This window comes from Epinephelus fuscoguttatus, linkage group LG20, assembly GCF_011397635.1.
Source record: "Epinephelus fuscoguttatus linkage group LG20, E.fuscoguttatus.final_Chr_v1".
Classification (NCBI taxonomy): domain Eukaryota; kingdom Metazoa; phylum Chordata; class Actinopteri; order Perciformes; family Serranidae; genus Epinephelus; species Epinephelus fuscoguttatus.
Window position 1 is genome coordinate 3065937 of NC_064771.1, and position 23788 is coordinate 3089724.

General features: G+C 40.1%; 2 protein-coding genes across 3 annotated transcripts in view; one reads left to right on the forward strand and one right to left on the reverse strand.

Moving 5' to 3' along the window:
• The window catches only part of LOC125881011 (RNA binding protein fox-1 homolog 3-like), a 1507594-nt gene that overhangs the window by 989133 nt on the left and 494673 nt on the right, over positions 1-23788 (reverse strand). The window lies entirely within an intron of this gene.
• Positions 1852-10612, forward strand: LOC125881240 (protein starmaker-like). Its single transcript, XM_049564320.1, has 7 exons — positions 1852-2041; positions 7158-7262; positions 9272-9397; positions 9650-9766; positions 10018-10095; positions 10237-10338; positions 10416-10612. Exons 1-7 carry the CDS (start codon positions 1852-1854, stop codon positions 10577-10579), a joined length of 882 nt encoding a protein of 293 aa, XP_049420277.1. The 3' UTR covers positions 10580-10612.

The following is a 23788-nucleotide window of genomic DNA, read 5'->3' on the forward strand; positions in this document are numbered from 1 at the left end:
AATTGCAAATGTTAGCTGGGCTGCCGGGCTACTCACCTAACACAGCCGTAACACCTGACCCATTGCTGGGACTGAGCCGCTAATAACTCAAGCTCCGGACATTAACCGATGCTACGATTGTAACTTTAAATTTAATTGAATCGACATAGTGACATGTGCCTAACGTTACTGTAACACTAATTAAAACAGACATTTGACTTTATGTTGTACCTGTCCAGGAGAAGAAAAGCTAGCTCCGAGTCAGATTGTAGCCCCTTTAGCTCTCGCAGTGCTCTCCACCTTGGAAATGCAAGGCCAACGTTAATCCGAGTTCTGTCCCTTTCTTTATCCGACAACTTCTTCGCCAACAACCGTTGTTTCTTTAGAGGTAATGTCGGATCCTGGTCATCTTCAGGTGGACTTTTTGTGCCGCTCTCTACCATTTCACTTCGAAAATACGCGCTGCCATTGCTCACTGGCTGTAGCCTTTTATGGGGGGGGGTTCACATGAACGTACATGAACGTGCAGCCGGACCGGCTTGTAAACAAGGGGCTGGAGATCAACACACAGAGGGGTCATGTTATATTCCAGATGAAATTACACCTCTAGTTCTTCACATAGCAATATTTTAATTCCTTCAATCTAGAAATGATGAATTTTGCTTGTTGCTCCTTTAAGGCCTTTAAGAACAAAACAGCCTTGCCACTTTTTCAAAAAAAATCCTCAGTTTCATTTTGGCTTGGCAGCAAAGTTTGATGTATTGTGGTTTTTTGCCAAAAGTAGAAAATTGTTATAACTCAACTGTACATTATCGAATCTGCACAAAATTTCACGTGTATGATGAGAGTCCCGCCCTGAAGACAACTGTGCATCAAAATTCAGTTTTAAATTCACAGCAACGTCCCAGAAAGCTGAAATCTTTTCAGGTTGTTCACTGAAGAGAGACACAACTTTCGTATGCTGCAACCTATGGTCTATTTTGAACTCTGTTACTCTATTTTTCAAAAATTATGGAATATAATAACACATCTGTATTTCCATAACAGTACATACAAATGCTACAAAAAATACACAAATCTGTTCCCTGTGGAGGAGTGATGAAGTGTGCCGAACGGCATTCAGATCAGTCAAACGGTTTATGTATGGCATATATAGTTTGAGCCAATGATGTCTCCCCTTTTCCTATAAGATAAGATAAGATAAACTTTATTGTCCCACAAGGGAAATTCGTCTTGGGCAGTATAGTGCAAACAGCTGCAATATTCACATACATACATACAATCAACATCAACATAGACAAGTTGCCAACATAGTGCGTTGAGTGTGTTACAGTTGCAGACTACTGTTGCAAGAGTAGTGCAACCATTTGCCTTGTTTGTAAGGTTACAAACAAGGGAACTACAGGTATTGCACTGGCCTATCTCAAAGTGCAAGTGAGTGCATATAAAACAGATAAATACAGAGGTCAAATAAAAACACCAGTAAACCAGTTAAAATTATATTAAATCAGGTGCAGGACCATAGTGCAAATAAGAACAATACTAGATGAGAACCACAGTAACCAGACCATTTAGGCATAGATAACCCTGCCCACATACGGCTCAACCAGGGGGGCATTGCAGGGCCAGCAGGTGAGCAGGCAACCACCTATTAGCATAATAGCAATAGTAAACAGTGATTGACGGTGAATTGACAGGGAATTTGATGGGCAGGGGATCAGCAGCCATAAGCCTCCCCCCTGCCCACGTTATATGTTCCATATATATCTATATGGCAGGCTGGAAATGGAAATGACAGTTTATGGTGTAGGCTACACTTGATATACTAAGATAAAATATGATCAAACGCCGTCTTCTAAAATCACATGGGTGATGAAGGACATAACATTGTCTTCCTTCGAGTGGTGTGAATTTTCGCACCCTCATCAGGACCCTAGCAGCGCTGTTCTGGATGTATTGGAGCTTTTGAATGCTCTTGCTAGGGATCCTGATGAGGAGTGCATTGCAATATTCCAGCCTGGAGGAGACAAAGGTGTGGACCAGCTTTTCTGCATCTGCCAGAGTGAGTGATGGATGATGGAGTTTGGCGATGTTCCTGAGGTGGTAAAATGAGGTCTTACAGAGTTGTTGGATGTGGGAGTTGAAAGTGAGGGGAGGATCCATTTTTACACCAAGATTGGTGACGACTGGAGATAGTGGAATGTCTTGACCAGAGAAGGTGATGCTGGTGATGGTGGAAGTTCGGACCTGGTGGGCAATGCCGACTAGAATGGCCTCAGTTTTGGAACATCATTTCATTCACATGAAATTTTCAGTGTGGTCCGCACGGTGGACGCAGGAAGAGACACTGGTTTCCATTGAGCCATCCCTCCATCTCTCTTCACAGAGCAGATGTCATCATTAATCCAAGTCAATAAAGTGGATTTAGCTACTGATTTTCTAACCAAATACATTGCTGGTAACAAATAGTCATTTATTAGGTGTTTTGGGTGGTAAGTAATGTTAAGATAATCATGAAGCAATAATGCAAAATAACCAATATGATGCCTGAATTCAGGGTACACAAGACAGTTACTACAGATGCACTGGGGACCTTATGATCAGTTCTTCATCATGTAATATTATAAGAAGATTCTGAATTAATCTGGAGCACATTATTATGTAAGGGGTCACTGAGTGGGCAAACAATTTTTGATATGGTTCACAAACATGGTATATTAGTCTGTTCCTAAGTAACATATTATCTAAGCAGTAAATAGTTAATGCCCAAAATCTAGATTATAGTTTTATATTCTATATTCCTGTTTTCTCAAGATATGTACAATTTACTTTGTTGAGGTGTGTCACCAGCATGAGAACAACATTTTCTTCTATTTTCTCTGCTTTGGTGAAACTAAAAAAGTACAGTATTATTCAATCAATCAATCAATCAATCAATCAATCAATCAATCAATCAATCAATTTTATTCATAAAGCCCAATATCACAAATCACAATTTGCACAATTTTATTATTATTTTTATAAAAAAAAAAAAAAAAGTTTTTTCCCCCCCCCCAATCTTGTGGGATAAATGTTTGGGTCTAGCTTGTTTAATTTGGACACTTTTGTCTGGTTTGGGGACTTGTGTGAAAATGTGATAACATTTTATATGATATTTAATGAGAACTAGAGACAGTCCTAAAGGCTTCAGAAACTTTCAGCCAAGTCTCTCTTGCTGAGCAGGAGTCAGGAGTCTGTCCTGCTCACCTCCCCCACCGCAGTAATGGCCCCTTACCAATTAGCCAATCAGAGCTCTCCGTGAGCTCCAGTGCCAAGGTGAAGCTCAGGTCAGGACACAGACTCGTCAGCTCCTGCACTGCGTGGAGACATTTGTCCGACAAACTGAGGACCGACCACCGAAAGTGTGAGCTCAACGTTGCTAACGCTGAGGTAAGCCATTTTATTTAATCTAACTATTAGTGACTGTGAGTCTGTGAGTGACGTGCGGTGATGAAATGTGTTTGAGTTAACGAGTTTACCGTCCGTGCTTCGGTGTGGGGGGGCATGCTAGCCGGGTTGCACTTAGCATAACTAGCACGACGCTAACAGGAGGCTAACAGGAGCTGTGAGGAAGCATTCTTTATTTTTTATCACAAATAAACGTCATGTATTCAGTGTTTTAAGTCACCACAAAGGCTGTTTTGAGCTTTGAAAATGTAACAATACTGGCACCTTTTACTCATTTATTGAAATAGTTTCGCTCAAACGCAGCGCATACAGACACAGTCAGATGATACGTGATTGACAGCAGGGTTGTGAGTGTGTTTCGTGCCTCCGTTAACGCTGTGAAACGATCATTAAATTTCTCCGGTTCACCGGTGACTCTCTATCACCGCTCGCTCACGGTGTTTACGCTCTATGTCTCTCTCTCTCTCTGATGCGCGACTCAGCTGCTCGTCTGTCGCTACGTGTCTGATACAAACATAGGTAACAGACTCACGAACACGCGTGCAGTAACGTGCATGCTCGCGCTGTTTGTTTTGATCAGAGAGTTGAGATCACACTGGTCGCTGCAGTGTTGGTCATAAATCACTGTGTGGTCCTGTACACTGGCAGCAGTCATGATATGATATATTTTGGCAGCTGGATATAATTGTACGGGCCTGAGTTTGACATGTCTGCTCTTCTGATTCAGTGACAGGTTGTAGGTTGGTCTGTCTTTACTAAATTCATGAATGTAATTGTGCTTCAACACTCAAGTGATTTAATTTTATATTTTGATTGAAATCTCAGAGCCTCCTTCATGAAGCAATGTTTTGATGAGTAAACAGGCTGTTCAGTCTCTTCATAATCTCCTTCTGAATATCAGAGCATAGAGCAGCAGTCTTTGATCAGAGATAATGTAGATTAAATAAACTGTTGTTGATATTGTGATTATTGTTTTGTGTATGACATGACAACAGCAGCAGCAGCAGCTAGAGGAGCTGTGAGAACAGCTGACACTAGGACCTGAGAGTGAAGTAAACAGGGTACAGAAAATATTCTGAGGTCGTTTCGTCTGTTTCGTCATTCTGCTGTATTAACAGTCACTGTCCTGATCTACCAGCTCTTCACTATTCTTGGTGCATTATTGGATCTGGATTCTTAGATAGCACCTCAGTCTTATTAATCTAGACTAGTGCTGAGTGCTGCTTTCAAACTTAATATAAAGTCTCCATGGTGTAAAAATGCATGAAATCTGTGTAATTAATATGGGACAATTGTGTGGGACAGACTAGGAAGATAATTAATTTTTCACTTATTCTTTGTTTGGGTAGTGGCAATGTTTTTACAGTGTATCTCACAGAATCTGGCATCCACCTTCATGTATTAAATACCAAGTAATATTTAGAAGATTCATTTTAGAGGTGAACTTTAATATGGGTGACAGTGAAGTAGGGATGCACGAATATTTGGTAACTGATTATATTCGGCCGAATATTGCAAAAACCCCACACATTCGGTATTCGGTGGAATAAGTGAAAAGCAAGGGCAAATAATAGCGCGTGTTTTGATAACGCAATCAAACAGCGTCGCGGTGACAGAGCGGAGTAAAATGTCGGCAGTGTGGCGATGTTTTACTCCGTCGTCATCGCACATTTGCGACTAAAAATAGTTTTGTGTGACCAAAATAAATCATTCAGCACACTGTGCGAGTACAGTGTTTAAACCAGCAGCAGAAACGAAAGGCGAATCCCACCAGCTGTGGGTCACAGACACAGACAGGAATGTATTCCTGTCAAATACGGCAGCCATAGTGCTTTGCGGCGCAAGATAAGGCTTACCGGCGACGGAGAAGTCCGGCTCCAATAATGTCCTCTTCTTGGTGTCATGACTGCCCAGTAGTACCTGAACAGCCGAGCCGTGGCGGCACACAAGTATGTGACGTGTCAGAGGGGAAACGAGCCGTTCACATTTCTCTCTTTGTGGCAGTTAACGGTCCACAAACCTCTCCACACTTTAGGGACTGTTCTTTACTTATGAAGGGACTGTTCTTTACTTGTCAGGGGAGGAGGGTGGCTGGTTGATTCTTATTTCATTTATTTATTTTATTTTGATCCCCCCTATGTTAATCACTTATTGATGCTGTTTTTGAAGTATGAATAAGTCAATAAGTAATTTATTCCATTGAAATATCATTGATGTATTATAGAAAAGTGATTTATCTTTTTATCAATGACAAAAGGCACATCTGCCTCATGTTTGCTGTGGTATCATGATACCTGTGAGATACACTGTAAAAACATTGCCACTACACAAACAAAGAATAAGTGAAAAATGAATTATCTTCCTAGTCTGTCCCACACAATTGTCCCATATTAATTACAGATTTCATGCATTTTTACACCATGGAGACTTTATATTAAGTTTGAAAGCAGCACTCAGCACTAGTCTAGATTAATAAGACTGAGGTGCTATCTAAGAATCCAGATCCAATAATGCACCAAGAATAGTGAAGAGCTGGTAGATCAGGACAGTGACTGTTAATACAGCAGAATGACTAAACAGACGAAATGACCTCAGAATATTTTCTGTACCCTGTTTACTTCACTCTCAGGTCCTAGTGTCAGCTGTTCTCACAGCTCCTCTAGCTGCTGCTGCTGTTGTTGTCATGTCATACACAAAACAATAATCACAATATCAACAACAGTTTATTTAATCTACATTATCTCTGATCAAAGACTGCTGCTCTATGCTCTGATATTCAGAAGGAGATTATGAAGTGACTGAACAGCCTGTTTACTCATCAAAACATTGCTTCATGAAGGAGGCTCTGAGATTTCAATCAAAATATAAAATTAAATCACTTGAGTGTTGAAGCACAATTACATTCATGAATTTGGTAAAGACAGACCAACCTACAACCTGTCACTGAATCAGAAGAGCAGACATGTCAAACTCAGGCCCGTACAATTATATCCAGCTGCCAAAATATATCATATCATGACTGCTGCCAGTGTACAGGACCACACAGTGATTTATGACCAACACTGCAGCGACCAGTGTGATCTCAACTCTCTGATCAAAACAAACAGTGCGAACGTGCATGAATGTCTGCTTTTTTGCAATATTCGGCCGAATATATTTGGTGCATCCCTAGTATTTGGTATTCGGTACTTGGTATTCAGCCAAATGTTTCATTTTATTTGGCTTTGGCCACAAATTTTTGTTTCGGTGCATCCCTACAATGAAGTAACCCTTCACATTTCTGTGGTTTATAGGTAATGAGCTGAAAATGAAGGTAATCGAAATGCATTTGAATTGCAGTTAATTATTTCTCATAGACAACACTGCAAAAATTATATTGACAAAAAAATAACAGTGATTAAACAAGGCTTATAGAAATGGATTTAAACTTGGGCCAAGCCATTGACCAGCTGAGTACATTTTACTTTTATCTCATCCATACCCTTATTTGTGTGGTTCATAATGATTCTGACTTTATCACTGATAAGTGATAGTTAGCATAGTCAGTGTGCTACCTGCAGGAGATTCAGAGTCTTTGCTGTTTGTGCTCATCAGTGAATAATTTTTTTTCCTTCTGTTTTTCTGCACTGCTGTTAAAGGCCACCAAGGTGGAATTCTCTAATGCGATGGACTTATTCTGCCACACCGGATCTGGCAAAGATCACCAGTCCTCATCGTCCACTCACCCTGAGGTGCTCCTGAGGAAGTGGAACCTTCAAAGGAACCCTCGACTAAAGATGGGAAAGAAGAAAGAAGGAAAGCTGTGACTACACGAAGACATGATGATGGTGCTGAGGGTAAGTCTTGAGTCAATCCCAATTCCTATCTTAACCCTCAATCTTAATTTTGAAGCTCAACTCTCAATCTCACCAGCCCTCAAAACCAAGTGTTAAGGGCTATCTTGTGACTTTAAAATGGGACACCCCTCAAAGGCAAATACGTCTTAAGACTATCAGGGCAGCAATATGCCAAAACTCCGTCCACTCTGTGAATTATCAGTATCATTAATCAGTAGTTGTTGACAAAAGACGCAACAAGTTTTTTTTTCTCCAACACTTTATTTCAATTCTTGTACAAAACAAGCAGTGACAGACATGAACAGAACAAATATGCCAGGGTTAAGAAAAAAGAAAGAGATATAAAATAAACAAATTAATAAATAAAAGTTCAGTAGCTCAAACAATTAAATTGTTTACATATTTTCCGAGTCTTTATAGCTTTGGAGTTTGTGGAGTGCTGAACGGTTTCTAAGTATTGCTGCATTTCATTCATAAAAATTGCGTACAAGATTTTCTGTTACAAAATTTTCTCTTATGAGTATGGAATTTCACTAAGATAATAAATAGATTAATGATATGGAATTGTGTTTGTTTTGAAATGCTGACATCATAAAATCCAAACGGCACATCTTTGTACAGTAGTGAAAATAGAACATACATGTTGCAACGAATATACTAGGCGCAGCTCCAAAACAAATGTACAGTTACCAAACAATCTTCGATAATGCCGTCTGCAGCTGTGCTGATTTCATATTGAAACAGAATGCTTGATCACTAGGGGAACAGTTGCCATTGTGACTGAGAATTATGTTATGAATATGAACAGTTCACAAGTTACAAATTACTCACTCCCATAGTTTTTTTGGAGCCTGCTTGCTTTTTGTAAACTTGTCTTCATTGGTGGCCCTGAAATGAATGAGGGCTTGTGTTTTGTCTTGTGGCCCTGAAATGGAACAGAGATAACAGCATTACTTTCTTTTCTTTTCTTTTTTTTTTTTTGGGCTACCTGTCAGGTATTCGTTAAGTTATTAGTTTAGTTTCCTGCAGTATTGCAAGTATTATCACAATGAATGGTTAACATCCAGCAGAACTGGTGAGGCTGTTTACACAGTCACACAAGTGTTATATGGTGAATTTCATCCACGTTAACATTTCACTCTTTTTAAGTTGATATTTAACCAATTATTCTGTACAACAAAAACAGTCGTAAATTATTCAGCGGAAAGTCACCAGATAATACGTTGACTAACGTTAACCTGCAGCTGTAACGTTACCAGCTGCAGACTCTACGGCTACAGGAGATGACACCGCCCTGTCATCTTACAAAATGTCGATGCAAACATTTCACGTATATTAAAACAACTTAACAACTACATTATCACTGAGAAAATGACTTTTTGTAACTGAATGACAGTATACTCGGTTATCAGAGAACCGGGCAGGCAAGCCATCACCCGCGAGCAAAAATATGTGTGATACGCTACAAAGAGGTCTATAGACCATAAAATGACATTAAACTAAGATAATACAATGGTTATCATAATTTTAAAACAACTATTAACAAGGAAAATACTCACATTAATAACTCTGCTTCCTTACGCTTGTCACCACCATCTTGCATTGACTGAATCGTCTGTACTCGGCCGGGTTTGGCTGGGCTCAGTGGATGATACGCAAAGGATTCTGGGATAGATCTCACCAGCAAGGGTGGTCCTGGAAAATCTTAAAAGTGAGGGCCATACAGCCCTTATTCTTGACCCTCAATTCAACACTCTGAGAATTGGGACAGCACTAGCACTTCACGGAGCACGGATTTTTGAGACTGTGGGTTAAGATTGATGGTTAAGATAGGAATTGGGATTGGGCCTTTGTGTTGTAAACACCAGATAGAAAGGGTCATTGAATGGTCTGGGCCCTAAATATATTTCAGAAATGCTCAATGTTTATGACTGTTTTGGAACCAGCTCACTATGGATCAAATCATGTGGTCAAAAGATATGTCTGTACTAACATCAGCTGTCTTACAGATGGAGCTCTGCCACATCCGTCCCCCACAAGTTCTCGTCCCCCACAAGTTCTTTTGCACCGAAAGAAAGCACAAAGACATGATGACGATGGGAGTGATGGTGATGATGAGAGTGATGGTGATGAGGGTAAGTCCTGGTGTTGTGAACATTAGATAGAAAAGAGGACATTACATCAGTTGTCAGGTCTTGATGTTGGCATCCAGTCAGATGCACAATTAAATTTAAAGTTTGACTTATTGTCTACAGGTCACTGAATGGTCTGGGCCCTAAATATTTTTCAGAAATGCTCAATGTTTATGACTGTTTTGGAACCAGCTCACTATGGATCAAATCATGTGGTCAAAAGATTTCTCTATACTAACATCAGCTGTCTTACAGATGGAGCTCTGCCACATCCGTCCCCCACAAGTTCTCATGTTCAGCGCCGAAAGCAAGCACAAAGACATCATGATGATGATGGGAGTGATGGTGATGATGAGAGTGATGGTGATGAGGGTAAGTCCTGGTGTTGTGAACATTAGATAGAAAAGAGGACATTACATCAGTTGTCAGGTTTTGATGCTGACATCCAGTCAGATATACAATTAAATTTAAAGTTTTACTTATTGTCTACAGGTCACTGAATGGTCTGGGCCCAAACATATTTCAGAAATGATCTATATTTATGATACTTTTGGAACCAGCTCACTATGGATCAAATCATGTGGTCAAAAGATATCTCTATACTAACATCCACTGTCTTACAGATGGAGCTCTGCCACATCCATCCCCCACAAGTTCTCGTGTTCAGCGCCGAAAGCAAGCACAGAGACATGATGATGAGGGTAAGTTCTGGTGTTGCAAAGTCCAACACAACCTCAAAATCTGAGATGCAAAACAAGATTTAAGCTTAAAGAAAACATGATTATATGTGTAGCATCTGAGACCTGACAACAGTTTAACTGTTTTGATGTGTCCTTTGTCAGATGGAAACAAGCAACCCACAAACACCACAAGACAGAAGAGTGTAAAGAAAACTGCAGCTAAACGAAAGTACCATGTTGATGCTGCTGCTGCTGCTGATGATGGTGAGTCCAGGCAATATACACCTGTGCTCTGAAATTGAATCTTTAACTCTTTCACTGAGCTAATATATATTTCTCAGATGGAGAGAGGCAAAACGTCTCATCCAGAAGACCAACTGTTAAGAGACTTAAGAAGACTGCAAATAAAACACAACACAATGATGACGGTAAGATGAATTTCTATAAGATAGGTACATTCTCAGATGAAATTTCAAGTCACTGGGATCAGGTTTTGATCGACTAGGATATTAATCATGTCATTAAATACAAAGATTAAAAGTCACAATTATGACATGAAAATTATACATTTCAGGTAAAATGCAAAATTTGATAAAATTATGAATTTATGAGGAGATGAGACTTTTATAATTCATGATTAAAAAGGTTTAATTACATGATTATATTTTGCTGTTTGTCTAGCCATGTACCTACTCTGGTTTGAAAACAAAGCTTCTAACAAGCAGAGAAGAGATTCCCACTCACATAATAACTTATCCCCTGTATGGATCTGCCATGAGCTTTGTTGAAATCTCAGCTGAGATTCTGTAGCTCTTTGATTTTGATTTAGGCAACACAACTGCAGACTTCAATGACATACAACAATACTCAATCTCATATTTAAATGATATTGATATTATTCAGCCCCTGAACTTAAACTTAAAATGTTTCATGAGGGCATCAGCGCTTACCTGAGAGTCTACAGCTCAACAGCTGTCGGTGTTGCTAAGGCTGTAGCTGGGAGGATTTTCAAAATAAAACAAAGCCTGGCATTAAACAAAACAGTTGACATGCTGTGGCCTATTAAACTTTTAAATAACGCATATGTCTCAATAACCCATATGCAGTAACAACTCTGCTCTTGATCCACTCCCCACAGAGGAGGAATAATGAATATTATTATTAATATTAATATTATTATCTTATTTCAAAGAGGATCGATTTTGGATTGATTACAGAACCTTATTATCTTAGCTCAGCTATTAGGTTTAATTTTTTTTTCTTTAATAGGAGCCTGCTGTCTTTATCTGCTGTTTGCTCAGCAAATAAGCACTTAAACAGTATAATTTTAATGTAATTACTGATATTAATTTAAAGCATAGATACTTATCATTACTGATTCACCATCAAACTTAACAACCTCCACTGCTGCTACTTCAGGGCTGCAGTTCGTCAACAGGGCTTAATGCAGTTGGAGGTTATGAGTTGCCAAATCATGGTCAAGAATCCCTTCATCCAAGATGATAACTCTTCATCATCAGAATCAACATTTGGCAGAAAACACTGAATTCACTTCAAATGGCTTTATATCCATGTTGTAAACACCGTTTTAAGAAAGACTGAGTTTAACCTCTCTAACTCCGTTCAGACACCGGCGTCGCCTCCCTCTCTCCTCTGTTAAATGGTATCTCCTAGGCGCACTATGTCATCAAACCATGTGATGTTTGTTGTCACCGGAAACCGGAAGCTCTCTGCTTTCTGAATCCGCATCATTTTTCTTTATTCCTTATGGTTTTTGCATCAGAGCAGCCTAAATACACGAAGTCCAAAAATCGCAGTGAGTGGTGACAAGTCATGTCATGCCGTTTTCGAGAGAAAATGTTAAAGGATTACTCGCGATCTCATGTGGAGCGGCAAGTGGAGACTTAGATCTTTTATAAAAGGTAAGAGTCTCACTCCTAACCCTATTTTTGGCTGAGATACACCGTCTAGAAAGTGGGATCATAACTTTCACGTTTCATATGGCTTTATTTGGCGATATTTTATGGTGTTTCTGTCATAAACAACATCAGCTATCATAATCACACCTGATTTCAATAAGGTACAATGTTTGAAGCTGGCTGAGTGTTGTTTGATCACTGACAGTACTGTTTTGAAGCAGAATGACCAACTTGTCATTTGGGGCTCTGCCTGGATCTTTTCATGGAAAAAACACTGTAGAATGGTCATACTTTGAGCAATTTTCTTCAAACTTGAAACAAATGTTCACTGATGAATGTTCACTCAGATGAAGCCACAGACAGTTATTCATCCTGAAAATGATTTTTTATTTTATTTTAGGCAAAATCTTCAACTTTTTACTGACTTCAGAGGCCCATTACTCTGTCTTTGTATCACCTAGAGTGTTTCTGACACTTTCACAAGAAACTTCAGGGAGTTTTCTTTCTGGCAAGACCTCATGCATGCATGTAGTCAGAGCGGTTCAGAAGCTACACAGTCATTTTAATTTGGGTATGTCATTTTAGGTGTTTTCGCTACAAAATGGGGGTGGAGTCAAGAGGTTAAAATAGTGAACCTACCCAACAGTTAACCCTGTTTTCTTATTTTTAGGTGTTCCAAAAGTGCGAACAAGGCGACGCTGGTCTTTTGAGGAGAGGACTGCAGTCCAGCGAAGGATGGCACGGTTTGTTGCTCTCAGGAAAGTACCAGCAAAGAATGACTGCCTGCTCTGCATCGAGAAAGAGTCTCCAGTGCTTAGCACTAGAACATGGAAGGATGTTAAATACTGTGTCTATAATTCTTAAAGTGGAGAAAATGCTGGGGGTCTATGACTCATGTTTCTCTAGTGTTTAGAGATTTGATGCAGATATGTTCTTTAAGATCCAGTCTGCTGGCTACAAGCTGCCAGTGTTCAAATTTTGTATTGAGTTGGCAGTAATAAGTACCATGTTTCTATTGATCAATTTACCAACAGTTTGTTGAGTTTTTCATTGCAAGTTTTGCAATAAAATTAACAGTTATGTGCTTGCTTACACTAGCTGTGTTTCTGTCTTTGACAAATAATCTTCAGTTTTCCTTTTCATAAATATTCAGCAGTCAAATATCAAAAAGACCCTCTGTTGTATTTGCCTCCTTACCTAATAAATTTATGAATAATAAAAATGGCTATTCAGAATTGCAGAGTCTAAAATTAAACATTTCATTATTGCATATTCAGTATGCAACTTTACTATCACTAAATGAAGTTAAAATGTGTAAAAGAGAGTATCATAGTATGCAATTATGCTAAACTTGGCCTCAATAAACCTGTAGTAAGCATATCTCAGTTAATATTCCCAGTGAAATACTTTAAGTTTCCAGTCCTCACTTTGTTGGTTAAAAACTTTTTCTGAAAACTTTGTGTTTCTCAAAACCTGAAGGGGTGTATAGGGTAAGGGTGCCACCTACTGTCCAGAAATGCTATTTTCATGTTGATAGGTAAAGCAGAAAGGCCGGTCCTCACTTTGTCAGTCGATTTACTCGGTCCTCACTAAGCAGCAAGTACAAGAATGTGTGTGTGTGTGTGTGTGTGTGTGTGTATAGATACAAGGGAAACCTCTCATCTCCCATTCATCATGGTCATGACAGCTCTTTGTAGTGCAGACCCTACTTCTTCATATCTAGCAGTGGGAGAGGGTAATCACAGGTGTCATTCAATCATTCTGAATGACTCTGCTCAAACACGCACACACACACACACACACACACACACACACACACACACATTTGATCTAATTACAAACATACATAGACATACAAACGCCCTCGATCCCTGCTTCATGCAACCACACATGGAATGAACACAAGCACACACACATGATCCCTAGAATCCTTAACACAAGCACTTCGTCTGCTCTACAGCTCTTTAAGGCTCTGCCCTGACTTGAACTCTTTTAGCTTCACCTTCAGGCACACTGTCCTCACACACCAGGATGTTGTAACTTATGTTTCACATGTAAAAATACTTCCCACTTCCCATGGGCAAAAAAATCATTTCTGGACAAAACACACACACACACACACACACACACACACACACACACACACACACAAAACCAAACATTCATTTTATGAATTGTAGGACATGGATGACTTTGAAACTGAGTATTAATATGAGCTAAAAAAGCACAATAGCTTCTGAAAATATGAAAGGCTGTAATATGCTACATATATCATATGGCACATACTATATATCCAGCCATTGCTTACTCTTACCATACCTCTATATGTTCATTTAATCAAGCTCTTCTCACAAATTGTTTGTATGTTTTCCTACGAAAAGTAATGCACCCAAATTCATACATACCCCATGTATTTTGAATGGCTTCAATCAGGTGACCAATGCACTGATGGCAATTAACAAGGAAGCAGTCCAGAGAGCTTGTAAGGAGGCAAGTTGGGGTGGTGGTGGATGGGTCACAGGAAACTGACTATCACCCGACAAGACTTCCCCTTGGAGTCGCTTGTTAGGTGTAAACTTTGAGTAATTTTAAGGTAACATTACGTTAATTATGTAATTGTTCATTAAGGACATAACATCATTCATCATTCATATCTTACAAACTGTTGAGCATGGATTTTTCCCAGGATATCATACAAACCATTCTTTGAGAATACGTTGATATTATACAGGGGTGTAACAATACACATACTTGCACTGAACCAGTCAGTACAAGGCTTTTAGTGCAAACCAAATGATACTTTGAACTATCCTATTACAGTACATTTAGAAAATAAAATATACAGCTTGGACTGTGTTCAATATAATGTTCTTGACAAAGCAGCTCACCCAACTGAGCAGGCAACATGATGTCTATCCCCCCCCCCCCAAACCCGGAACATTCTGCTCCAGTGGGACACAGTGTGAGGCAGCTATGCCAGGCAAGCTCTTTGTACAGTGGTTGGTAATGCAATTACCAGACTAGAAATAGAAGATCCTTTAATAACCTGCAGGTCTGGGTCAAGCAGCTCGGATTGCCCGCCATTTTATTATTTTATCCACTTTGCTTCAACCGATCACCACCAAAATTTTATCATCTGTTCCTTGTCCCATTATCAACCTTTCCTGAAAATTTCATCAAAATCCGTTTTAGAATTTTTTGAGTTATTTTGCAAACAAACAAACAGACCAACGCCGTATACATGTTTGTACAGCACAAACTTCCCAGACCAGGGAATGAGATAACTGTGAGGCTAGCCTGCCATTTAGCAGCTAACAGCAGCAAATGTTATAACAAAGCACCCACAGCACTGAGCAGCAACTGTTAGCGGGCCGGATAACTGATTCAGCCAGAAATACTTAAAGCTACGATAGTAATGGCTATTTTGTCTGTGATGACTGTGGCATTTAACATTTAAGACTCATTGAACAGAGTTTTTTTATATATATATTTCTTGGACTTGAAGAACTCGAGGGACGTAGTGAACTCGCTGCTCAGAAACGGGGGGCAAAAGAAGTGATGCACTTTTATGTCAGTAGTAATGTAGTGCTGATATGATAGGGAAGAGATTTTGTCAAGGATGGCCCCAGTGCATCATTGAGCCCACCCAAAAATCCTGGACACAGATATTGTGAAAAAAAGTTTGACAGTTTAACTCTACAATTCTCTACAACTCTACACAGTTCCAAGTTTGTTTTTTTTTATTTATTTAACAAGTATTTTCTAACATGTATAATATGTTTAGAAATGAATCACTGATTTTGCTCTACCCAGACTTTAACAAGCACATTTCAGCCAGACTGTGATTCCTGCTTAGTGCAAATAACAAAAAACAAATGGTTTGTTTCATTTTCTAAAAATCAAGGAAATTTCTCTGGCATTTATATTTTGAACCAAAATGTGACTTTTGTCAACTATTACAATCCTAATTTATTTATAGTAGATTTATACATAGATGTAAAGAACATTAAATCTAAGGTAGGTAAGGTAACAGTTCTACCAATAAAACTAAGGCAGTTTAAACGGCCCTGCAATAGATCATCAATTCATCAAAGTTCTAATATTCAGGTTTTGTGAACCATTAGATCCCTAATGTTATGCCATCCATTCGAATGATTTCAGCTTCTTTTCTGTCAGTTTAGTAGGGTAAATTGCTCTAAATAAGAGTTCTGCCACACAAACTGAGGTGCTTTGTTGAATAAAGCTCTGCCACAGGTTGGTTTTGGATTTCGTTATTTTTTTCTTTTTGTGTCTGGCTTTGCCAATCGTTTGCATCTATGCCCAACGCGGGCAACTGCCTCAGGGCCTCTATAGCCCCAGGAGCCCACGGTTGATTGCATGTCAAACAGTTAGAAATGACTATATTTATTGCAAATTGTATTTAATTTAATTGTAATAGAATTTTGCAATACTAAGGGGCCGAACAACAATTTTGTGCCCCAGGACAACATAACAGGTTAAGCTGTATGAAGCTAGTATTCAGTAATAGCTGAAAAACCAAAATACACCCTCAGGTCAGGTCTCCACTTCGGCAGTTAAAGCTTTATTCATGCTAATCAGCTCTAAAAGATGCAGGTTTGTGCAGCAATCAGGTGTTAGGTGTCAGTTTTAGATCCAAAGTTAACTCTAACCGCTGCTATTCCTACCGTTGCAATAGAGAAGAAGCTAGTCAGAGTGTCAACTGCAGACCAAAAACAGCAGTCTGTTTGCTGAATCCATTACAAACTGACTCTGAGTGTGAAAGCAAACTGATTTCAGTGGCTAAATGTTTCAAGTGTCTACCTTTTCTTTCTACTCTGTTTGAAAGTTTTCAGCCAGTATTTGTTGGACCTGTAATCACACCAAAGAGTGATGTCAGTTACAACACACACTGAAATGCAAGTCAATGGCTACATCCATACTATTTACATTTGTGTTTTAGTCTGTACTGGAGGAAACTGAGACTTGACACTGATACCATGTGTGCTTCCTAATTGGGTCTTTATCCTTCTTGTGTGAGTACTACTTTCACATTGTCATGTCTTCCTCTGGCAATGGATAATGCTTCTGGTACCACTCTTATATGGCACTGTTTTGCTTTGCTGCGACTCCCAATTTGTTTTCTGCCACCTTGACTGTATTACACTCGTGTTACTTTTTAGCAATGATGCCATCTTGTCTGGGACTGAAGTAAAGAAATCTCTTATCTTGCTTTTTGCCATGTCTGCAGTATTTTCTATAACCAAGCCACCAACTGCAGAGAACACAATCTGATTTCTGTTTACACTGGTACATGCTTGCCCACTGTACATGAATGATCATTTGATACACATTTTCGACCTGTTTTTATACACTGAAATTATTTCTGAAACAATACACCACACTTTCAACTCCAAACTACCACTGGCACTTGGCAGGTGGCTCTAAACATTAAAATATTAACATCAAGGTACCCCTCCTGCATCAGTTTTGGGTGCTCAACTTTGGACATTGGTTAGAAACTTCATTTTTAGGTTCCCTTCCTTAGGTTTAGTCAACAAAAGTACATGGTTAGGTTTAGAGAAAAAAAAAATCATGGTTTGTCGTAAAAATGTTTCTTAATAACGTCATGTAATGTCATGTAACGTGCATCATGGTTCATACATCACTAGTGTAGCATGCTATACATACTATCACACTACGTTGTTATCAAAATAACTTGACTGTCTTTTGGTTTCACATGGGACATGAACAGCATGTGGAAGTCTGGAGTTTGACTGAACCATCAACCTCCTCTGCCACCCGTCCTGTGTGGACTTTCTGGGTCTTTCTACTACAGCAATTGCTCAGAGCATCAAAAATGCTGCCATCTGGTGTATGTCATACCGCCATTAAAGGGTGCATCTGTGCCTCAGTTTCTGACACCAAGGGCCACCAACCAAGCATCAGTATCTGACAAGCTGGGGGTGAGAACGGGTTGTCTACAACAGTGCTAAAATGTTCGTGCATTGGGAGATTGATTTTCATTTTAAAACACTGTTCGAAAATTAAAAGCATATTTGTATGGATTAGGGCATTAACGACTTCGATTTTATTCAGGTCTACTTATCTGTCAATAAAGTCTAAGTCAAGTCGACAAGTCATTTGATGACATCATCACATTGACACGGCGGAGGAAAGTGAAGTGTCTTCACACATGTGATGTGTGTCTGTCTGCCCGAGCATACTCAGGCAGAACGTACGCGGAATGGACTCTGCGGAGGTCCGCGCAGACTCAAAGCGGACGTCCAAAAGCCCTGTGCACGCAAAAGCTCAGATTTTATGACCGCTCCGCGCACCAGTGACTGCTCGGCATGTATTTTTCACATTGCGGGGATTTTTCACAGACATTTTTACAGGAAACTACAAAGCGGAGTCTGCTCCGCTTACAGTACGCCCGAGTATGTTCACTCAAGGATAAAGTATCAGCATAAGCCAATCAGAGGTAGCGATTGCATTCCGTACACAAGCACACAGAGAGATAGAGAGGGAAAAAACCCACGACTTGTCGACTCCTCCTGGGGGGTGTCGACTTGTGCCACTGACGTTGACATGTCGACAAATCGACAAATCGACTTTTCTGTTAATGCCCTTGTGTGGATGTAGCCTAAAGACTAATTATACTTTTGCTGAGCCTATGCCATAGCCTAGGCATGTAGCCTACGCCATTGTGGGCATTTATACTTGTGCAGTGGTGTGACTGTGTCACTCTGCAGTTACACCTCCAAAATGCTAGTTGGTGGTGGGGTTTCTGTGAAGTGCTGTAAAGTATAGTTAATTCAAGACACACCCTAAACACACATTAAACATGGCTTAACAGTGACAATTTCAAGCACAAGTACATAAATCGGCTTCATTATAACTCACAGGATTCACAGACAAAGCATTTGTCTTTTGCTGGACAGATTTTCCCTACAAATACAGGAGGTCTGTGTTGCTGCAACGTGTTATTACATTTCTGTGGAGGTGCACATCAGGCTAAGGTGTAGGCAGAGGCTGTGCTAGACTTTTTCGTCGCCGGTCATTTTGACCGACAGGGTCATAAAAATACGGTCATAATCTATTTTTACCGGTCATTTTAATTTTCGTTTTTAAATGATAATAATGATATTCAAAGACATTTAGTTTTCATTTGTTTGTTTTTAATAAATCCAACAAGCAAGTTATAAAGTGTGCATAAATAAGGACATGAATGAAAAGAACAGACGTCCACACACCCGTGCCACGAGCGCTTCTGTCAAGCTGGATAGAGCGGATCGTACCAAACAGGAAGTCGAACACAGGAAAGACGAGAGAATCCGGCCAATTTTCAAAATAAAATAACAGCCCGCACTGAGGAATGTGAGGAGAAAATACCGTGTTTATAATTTAAAATAACACAACAGTGCATAACCGAACACATTTTTCAGTACCGTAATCACTTCATTGCAATTTTAATTTTGTGTCACTGAGCCTACAGACTACATAAATAAAATGGTCAGAACAATATGCCCTTTTCATTCAGTGTTTATCCAACACGCTGAATACATGGACATGCAATGACAAATTGTCATTAACTTATTACGTTATAAAAAACGATTGAAATATGGACGAGTACTGACGGGAACAGACGAGTGGAGTCGAGCGCAAGAGAAATGCACTGCCTGTGGTGTGGACAGTCAAGCAGCACTAATGCGTCCGGTGTGTCCAGGCCGTTATGTCAACAACACTACATGAAGCAGATAAATGACTTTTTCTCTGCAGTGTGAAAACGGCAGCCACTTAAACCACTGACTGTGCACTCCGCCGCCAAGTGGGCAGGGGTGGTAATTGCAACCGGTCAAAATGACCAATGGCCTCCAGATTTTCCGGTCATTGTTGTAAAAAAACGGTCAATGACCGAGAATACCCGGTTAACGTGACCCCTGGGTGTAGGTTATGGCGTAGGCTCTGTGCCAACACACAGCTCCCACAGTCACTGCTGCAAAGTGAGTTCAACTACTGGCACACAGCAAATACAAGATATTTAGGGGGCATTAAGTTCTTCTCTTTGCTCAGTGATGAAATGTTCCTTACTTAAATGCACTTGGAGAGTTTTCTTTGACTTTTCTCCCGTAGTTTTTATGTCCACACGCTTGAAGCTTTGACTTTTGTATATAGAACCAGATATTTTCTAACCCAGTCACTCATTGTTTGTACTGATGATTCAGCCATCTAAGTCTTAAAGTCCTTTAACTGTCAGTCACCTAACACTGACTTTGCAGAAAAAAAGAAACGGGACTTTTACTTCAGAAACCTTGGAAACCTGAAAAAAAAAAAAAAAAATCATCCCACTCACAATTCTCAGAGAAAGACCTATGTGTTAGGCATAGGTGTGAAACAAAAGCAGAGAATTCTGATGACCACAGGTGAATAAGGAATGGGGGAATCAAAAACAGATAAAAAGAGAAGAACAACGAGACACAGGCATGTGGGGAGCTGGCAGGAAGATGGGCTGAGCGAGCAGAATGGAAAATGATGGAGGGAGAGAATTAAATAGAAAGAGGGAAGAAAGAGTGTGAGCTCGGAGGAAGATGATGCTGATGAGTGACTCAACAGCCAGTGTAATAAAGCATGCTAAGTGCAAGCCACCAGATTTACAGGGCCTTTACACCACAGCCGAATGCGCCATCATTTTCCCTCCCAAAACGTTAATGTCGCACAGGACTGCCATAAATACATCACTGCACTAATTTAAGGGTCTGCAATGGAGAAACCCCTTCATTGTTCTCTCCCAGGGCTCAAAAATGCCTTGGAATAATGTGAATTTTTATGAACATGTGGCAAGAGGATGTTCATGATGGTATTCTCGTGTCTCTGCAGCACCGCTCCCACAATGACAGTCAGATGTAAAACACACAACAAACAAATGAGTGTGAGGAAATGGGCTTTTCCACAGATCTGTCATTTCAGTGGCTCTGCATAACAAGCAGTGATTGTCAGCCTTTCTCTAATAATGGCTTGGAAATGCATCTTATTATGCATAACTATGCACACTTCTGCAGAAATATGTTTGGTTTTTGTTCGCTAGGGTTATTGGTCTGGTGGTGGCATTCCCATTTTTCTTCATCTGCGGCAATGCACCAACACCCAGCAAAGCCTTTTCACCAAGAAAAGGCAGGCAAGGAAAAAAATGTGGATCTGTATCCGAAAACCTTTTCAAATAAACTAAACTCTCATTGCTAAAGTCACCAGGAAGGCCAAACAAGTTAAGGACAACTTGTCTTATTTGTGTATTTATTCTCAGCAGTATGTGAAAAAATGACCATCATTAAAAAAGTACAAACCTTGAGCTCAGAGTGAGTCAATGGTGCTGACAAGCGAACGGTGTGAGAAATGAAACAGACAGGTTTTTTAATTTCTGCCTGCATGCCGGCGGAGGCCTTTCACACAGGTAATACATGGCAACAATTACACAGCGTCACATAATGAGAGGTGTAAGGGAAGACAATGGCTAATAAGCGAGAGAGGGCCATTCAGCACTTCCCAGGGAGCTAATGAAAGCTTTAATTAAGTGTCAAATAGTACCGAGGCTGGGGAGGCAGAGGAGAGCGCTGCTGAGGCCCCATACTGGGTGTTTCTTCAAATTCATCTGGAGACTGGAGCCAAACTGACGGCTAGACTGCTGAGCTGAGGCAAGAAAATCCTTTCACCATGCACACACACTGTATACACAACACACACTAAAAGAATTAAAAATTTACCATGTTTTGCAGCTTTTGTTTCTCTTGCATGCCTGAGTCAGGACCGGGTCACTTACCGTCATCAACTTTTCTCAGTATTCTCAGTGCTGCTACACAAGTTGCACTGATGTGGTGGTGGAAAAGTAAGAGACATGCAGTGAGAAGTGTACACACAGAAATGTAACAGGAGAAAAAGACTTTCCAATCTAAGATAAGATTTGGGTTAAGGGAAACTTGCAGAGCACACTGCTTTCTATATTTGTATTAAACAGTTTGATACAAGGCTTACAAACTGAATGATACACTGAACTATCCTATTAAATTTGGAAAATAAAATATACTACTTAAACTGTGTTTCATATAATGTTAATAATCAGACACGGTGGGAGGCACCTGCCCATTCTCATTTCAAAGTCATCAAATACTGATTTTGGTGTCAGACACTGACGTCAAAAGCCACTTTTCAATGTGCTAAAATATGCTGCTGGGTGGGGTCCAGGGCTGCCCCTGACCAAATTGGGGCCGTAAGCGAAATTTTATTTGGAGGCCCCCATCCCAAATGTATCATAGGTACAAAATGACCGTACAACAACTTGCCATTTAACTTGACAACCTTTACTGGCAATAACAAATGTACTGTAGATACAGCAGTTTGGCTGTATGAGTCAAATAAAATAAAAAATTCAACCTGAAATAAATAAATAAATATTAAATAAAAATAACTTCAAACTGAAATAAATAAATAAACAAATCTGAGTCACAAATAGCCATCAATTACTCATCAAAAGAAAGTAACTTCCACCACCTCAATCCCCCACCCTTGATTAAACACTGAAAATAAAATAAAAGAGGGAGACAGGTTTTTCCTATTTAATCTTATTTTGTTATATTTCTCCCTCTCCCCTCTCTGGAGGCGTCCGATCTCCCTCAGCCCTCCGCCTCTCCCACCTTAATTAAACACTGAAAACAGAAATAAAATACAGAGACATTCTTTTCTATTTTCATCTTATTGAGCTATATTTCTCCCTCTCCCCTCTCTGGGAGCATCCAACCTCCCGGCCCCGCACATACCCCCGAGGCTCAGGTCTCCCCCTCCGTGGAGCCCGCCCACCCTCCCGGCCCCGCACATACCCCCGAGGCTCAGGTCTCCCCCTCCTTGGCTCTGGGTGTGAACCCACCAGGCCCTTCTGTGTGGAGCTTGCATGTTCACCCCTTGTTAGTGTGGGTTCCTCCGGGTGTCCTGGCTTCCTCCCACAGTAAAAAGACTTGCAGCGCAAACCTAGTCCAGCAGTACACGGGCATTTTCTTCTTCATGAGGCGTCACAAATGAGACAAAAATGTGTCTCTAACCTAGCAAGCAAGACTTTTTGTTTATACATAAATGAATAGTTAGTCTTCCGATATATTGAGGAACAGAGGTGCATGGTGATGGTCAACATCATCATCCTCTTCTTCTTCTGCCTTTATGTGTCAGCCATTTGATTGCCTGATGACCTGTCCAGGGTGTACCCCACCTCTCACCCAACGTCAACTGAAATAGGCTTCAGCCCCTCACAACCCTCTGAGGATAAGTGGATATAGATAATAAATGGATGGATGGATGGATGGATGGATGGACGGATGGATTCACTGTGTTCCCCCACTGATATGAACAAAATATTAGGCATATGCATCAACCACTAGGGCCACATTATTACCATAACTTGCTAGGAACCCTGAAGAACAATAAGCTGCAGGGCTCCTACGCGGTGCTGTGTTGTTTTAATAAAGATAACTTAAGATGACCATCAATAACAACAATGCCTCCTTCCACAACGTGTGTAGGAAAAAATACAGGATATGAACACTTGCAACAGCTTCTTTAACATCATGCCAATATGGGCATACATTGATACCTGTGAATCCCTTGTGCATGCCCACACACTGAAGTGCACAATGAACAACAACAATAAAAAAGAAGGAAATGAATGCACTGAAAATATACAAATGCATTACGCCTCACATTGTGCCTACTATTGTTTATATTATAGAGACAATGTCAAGAACAACCGTCTCTCT

Coding starts and splice junctions, on each gene's coding strand:
- LOC125881240 (XM_049564320.1), top strand. CDS start 1,852: ATGAAGGACATAACATTGTCTTCCTTCGAGTGGTGTGAATTTTCGCAC. Junction 2,042..7,157: donor GCTTTTCTGCATCTGCCAGA/GTGAGTGATGGA, acceptor ACTCACCCTGAG/GTGCTCCTGAGGAAGTGGAA. Junction 7,263..9,271: donor ACATGATGATGGTGCTGAGG/GTAAGTCTTGAG, acceptor GCTGTCTTACAG/ATGGAGCTCTGCCACATCCG.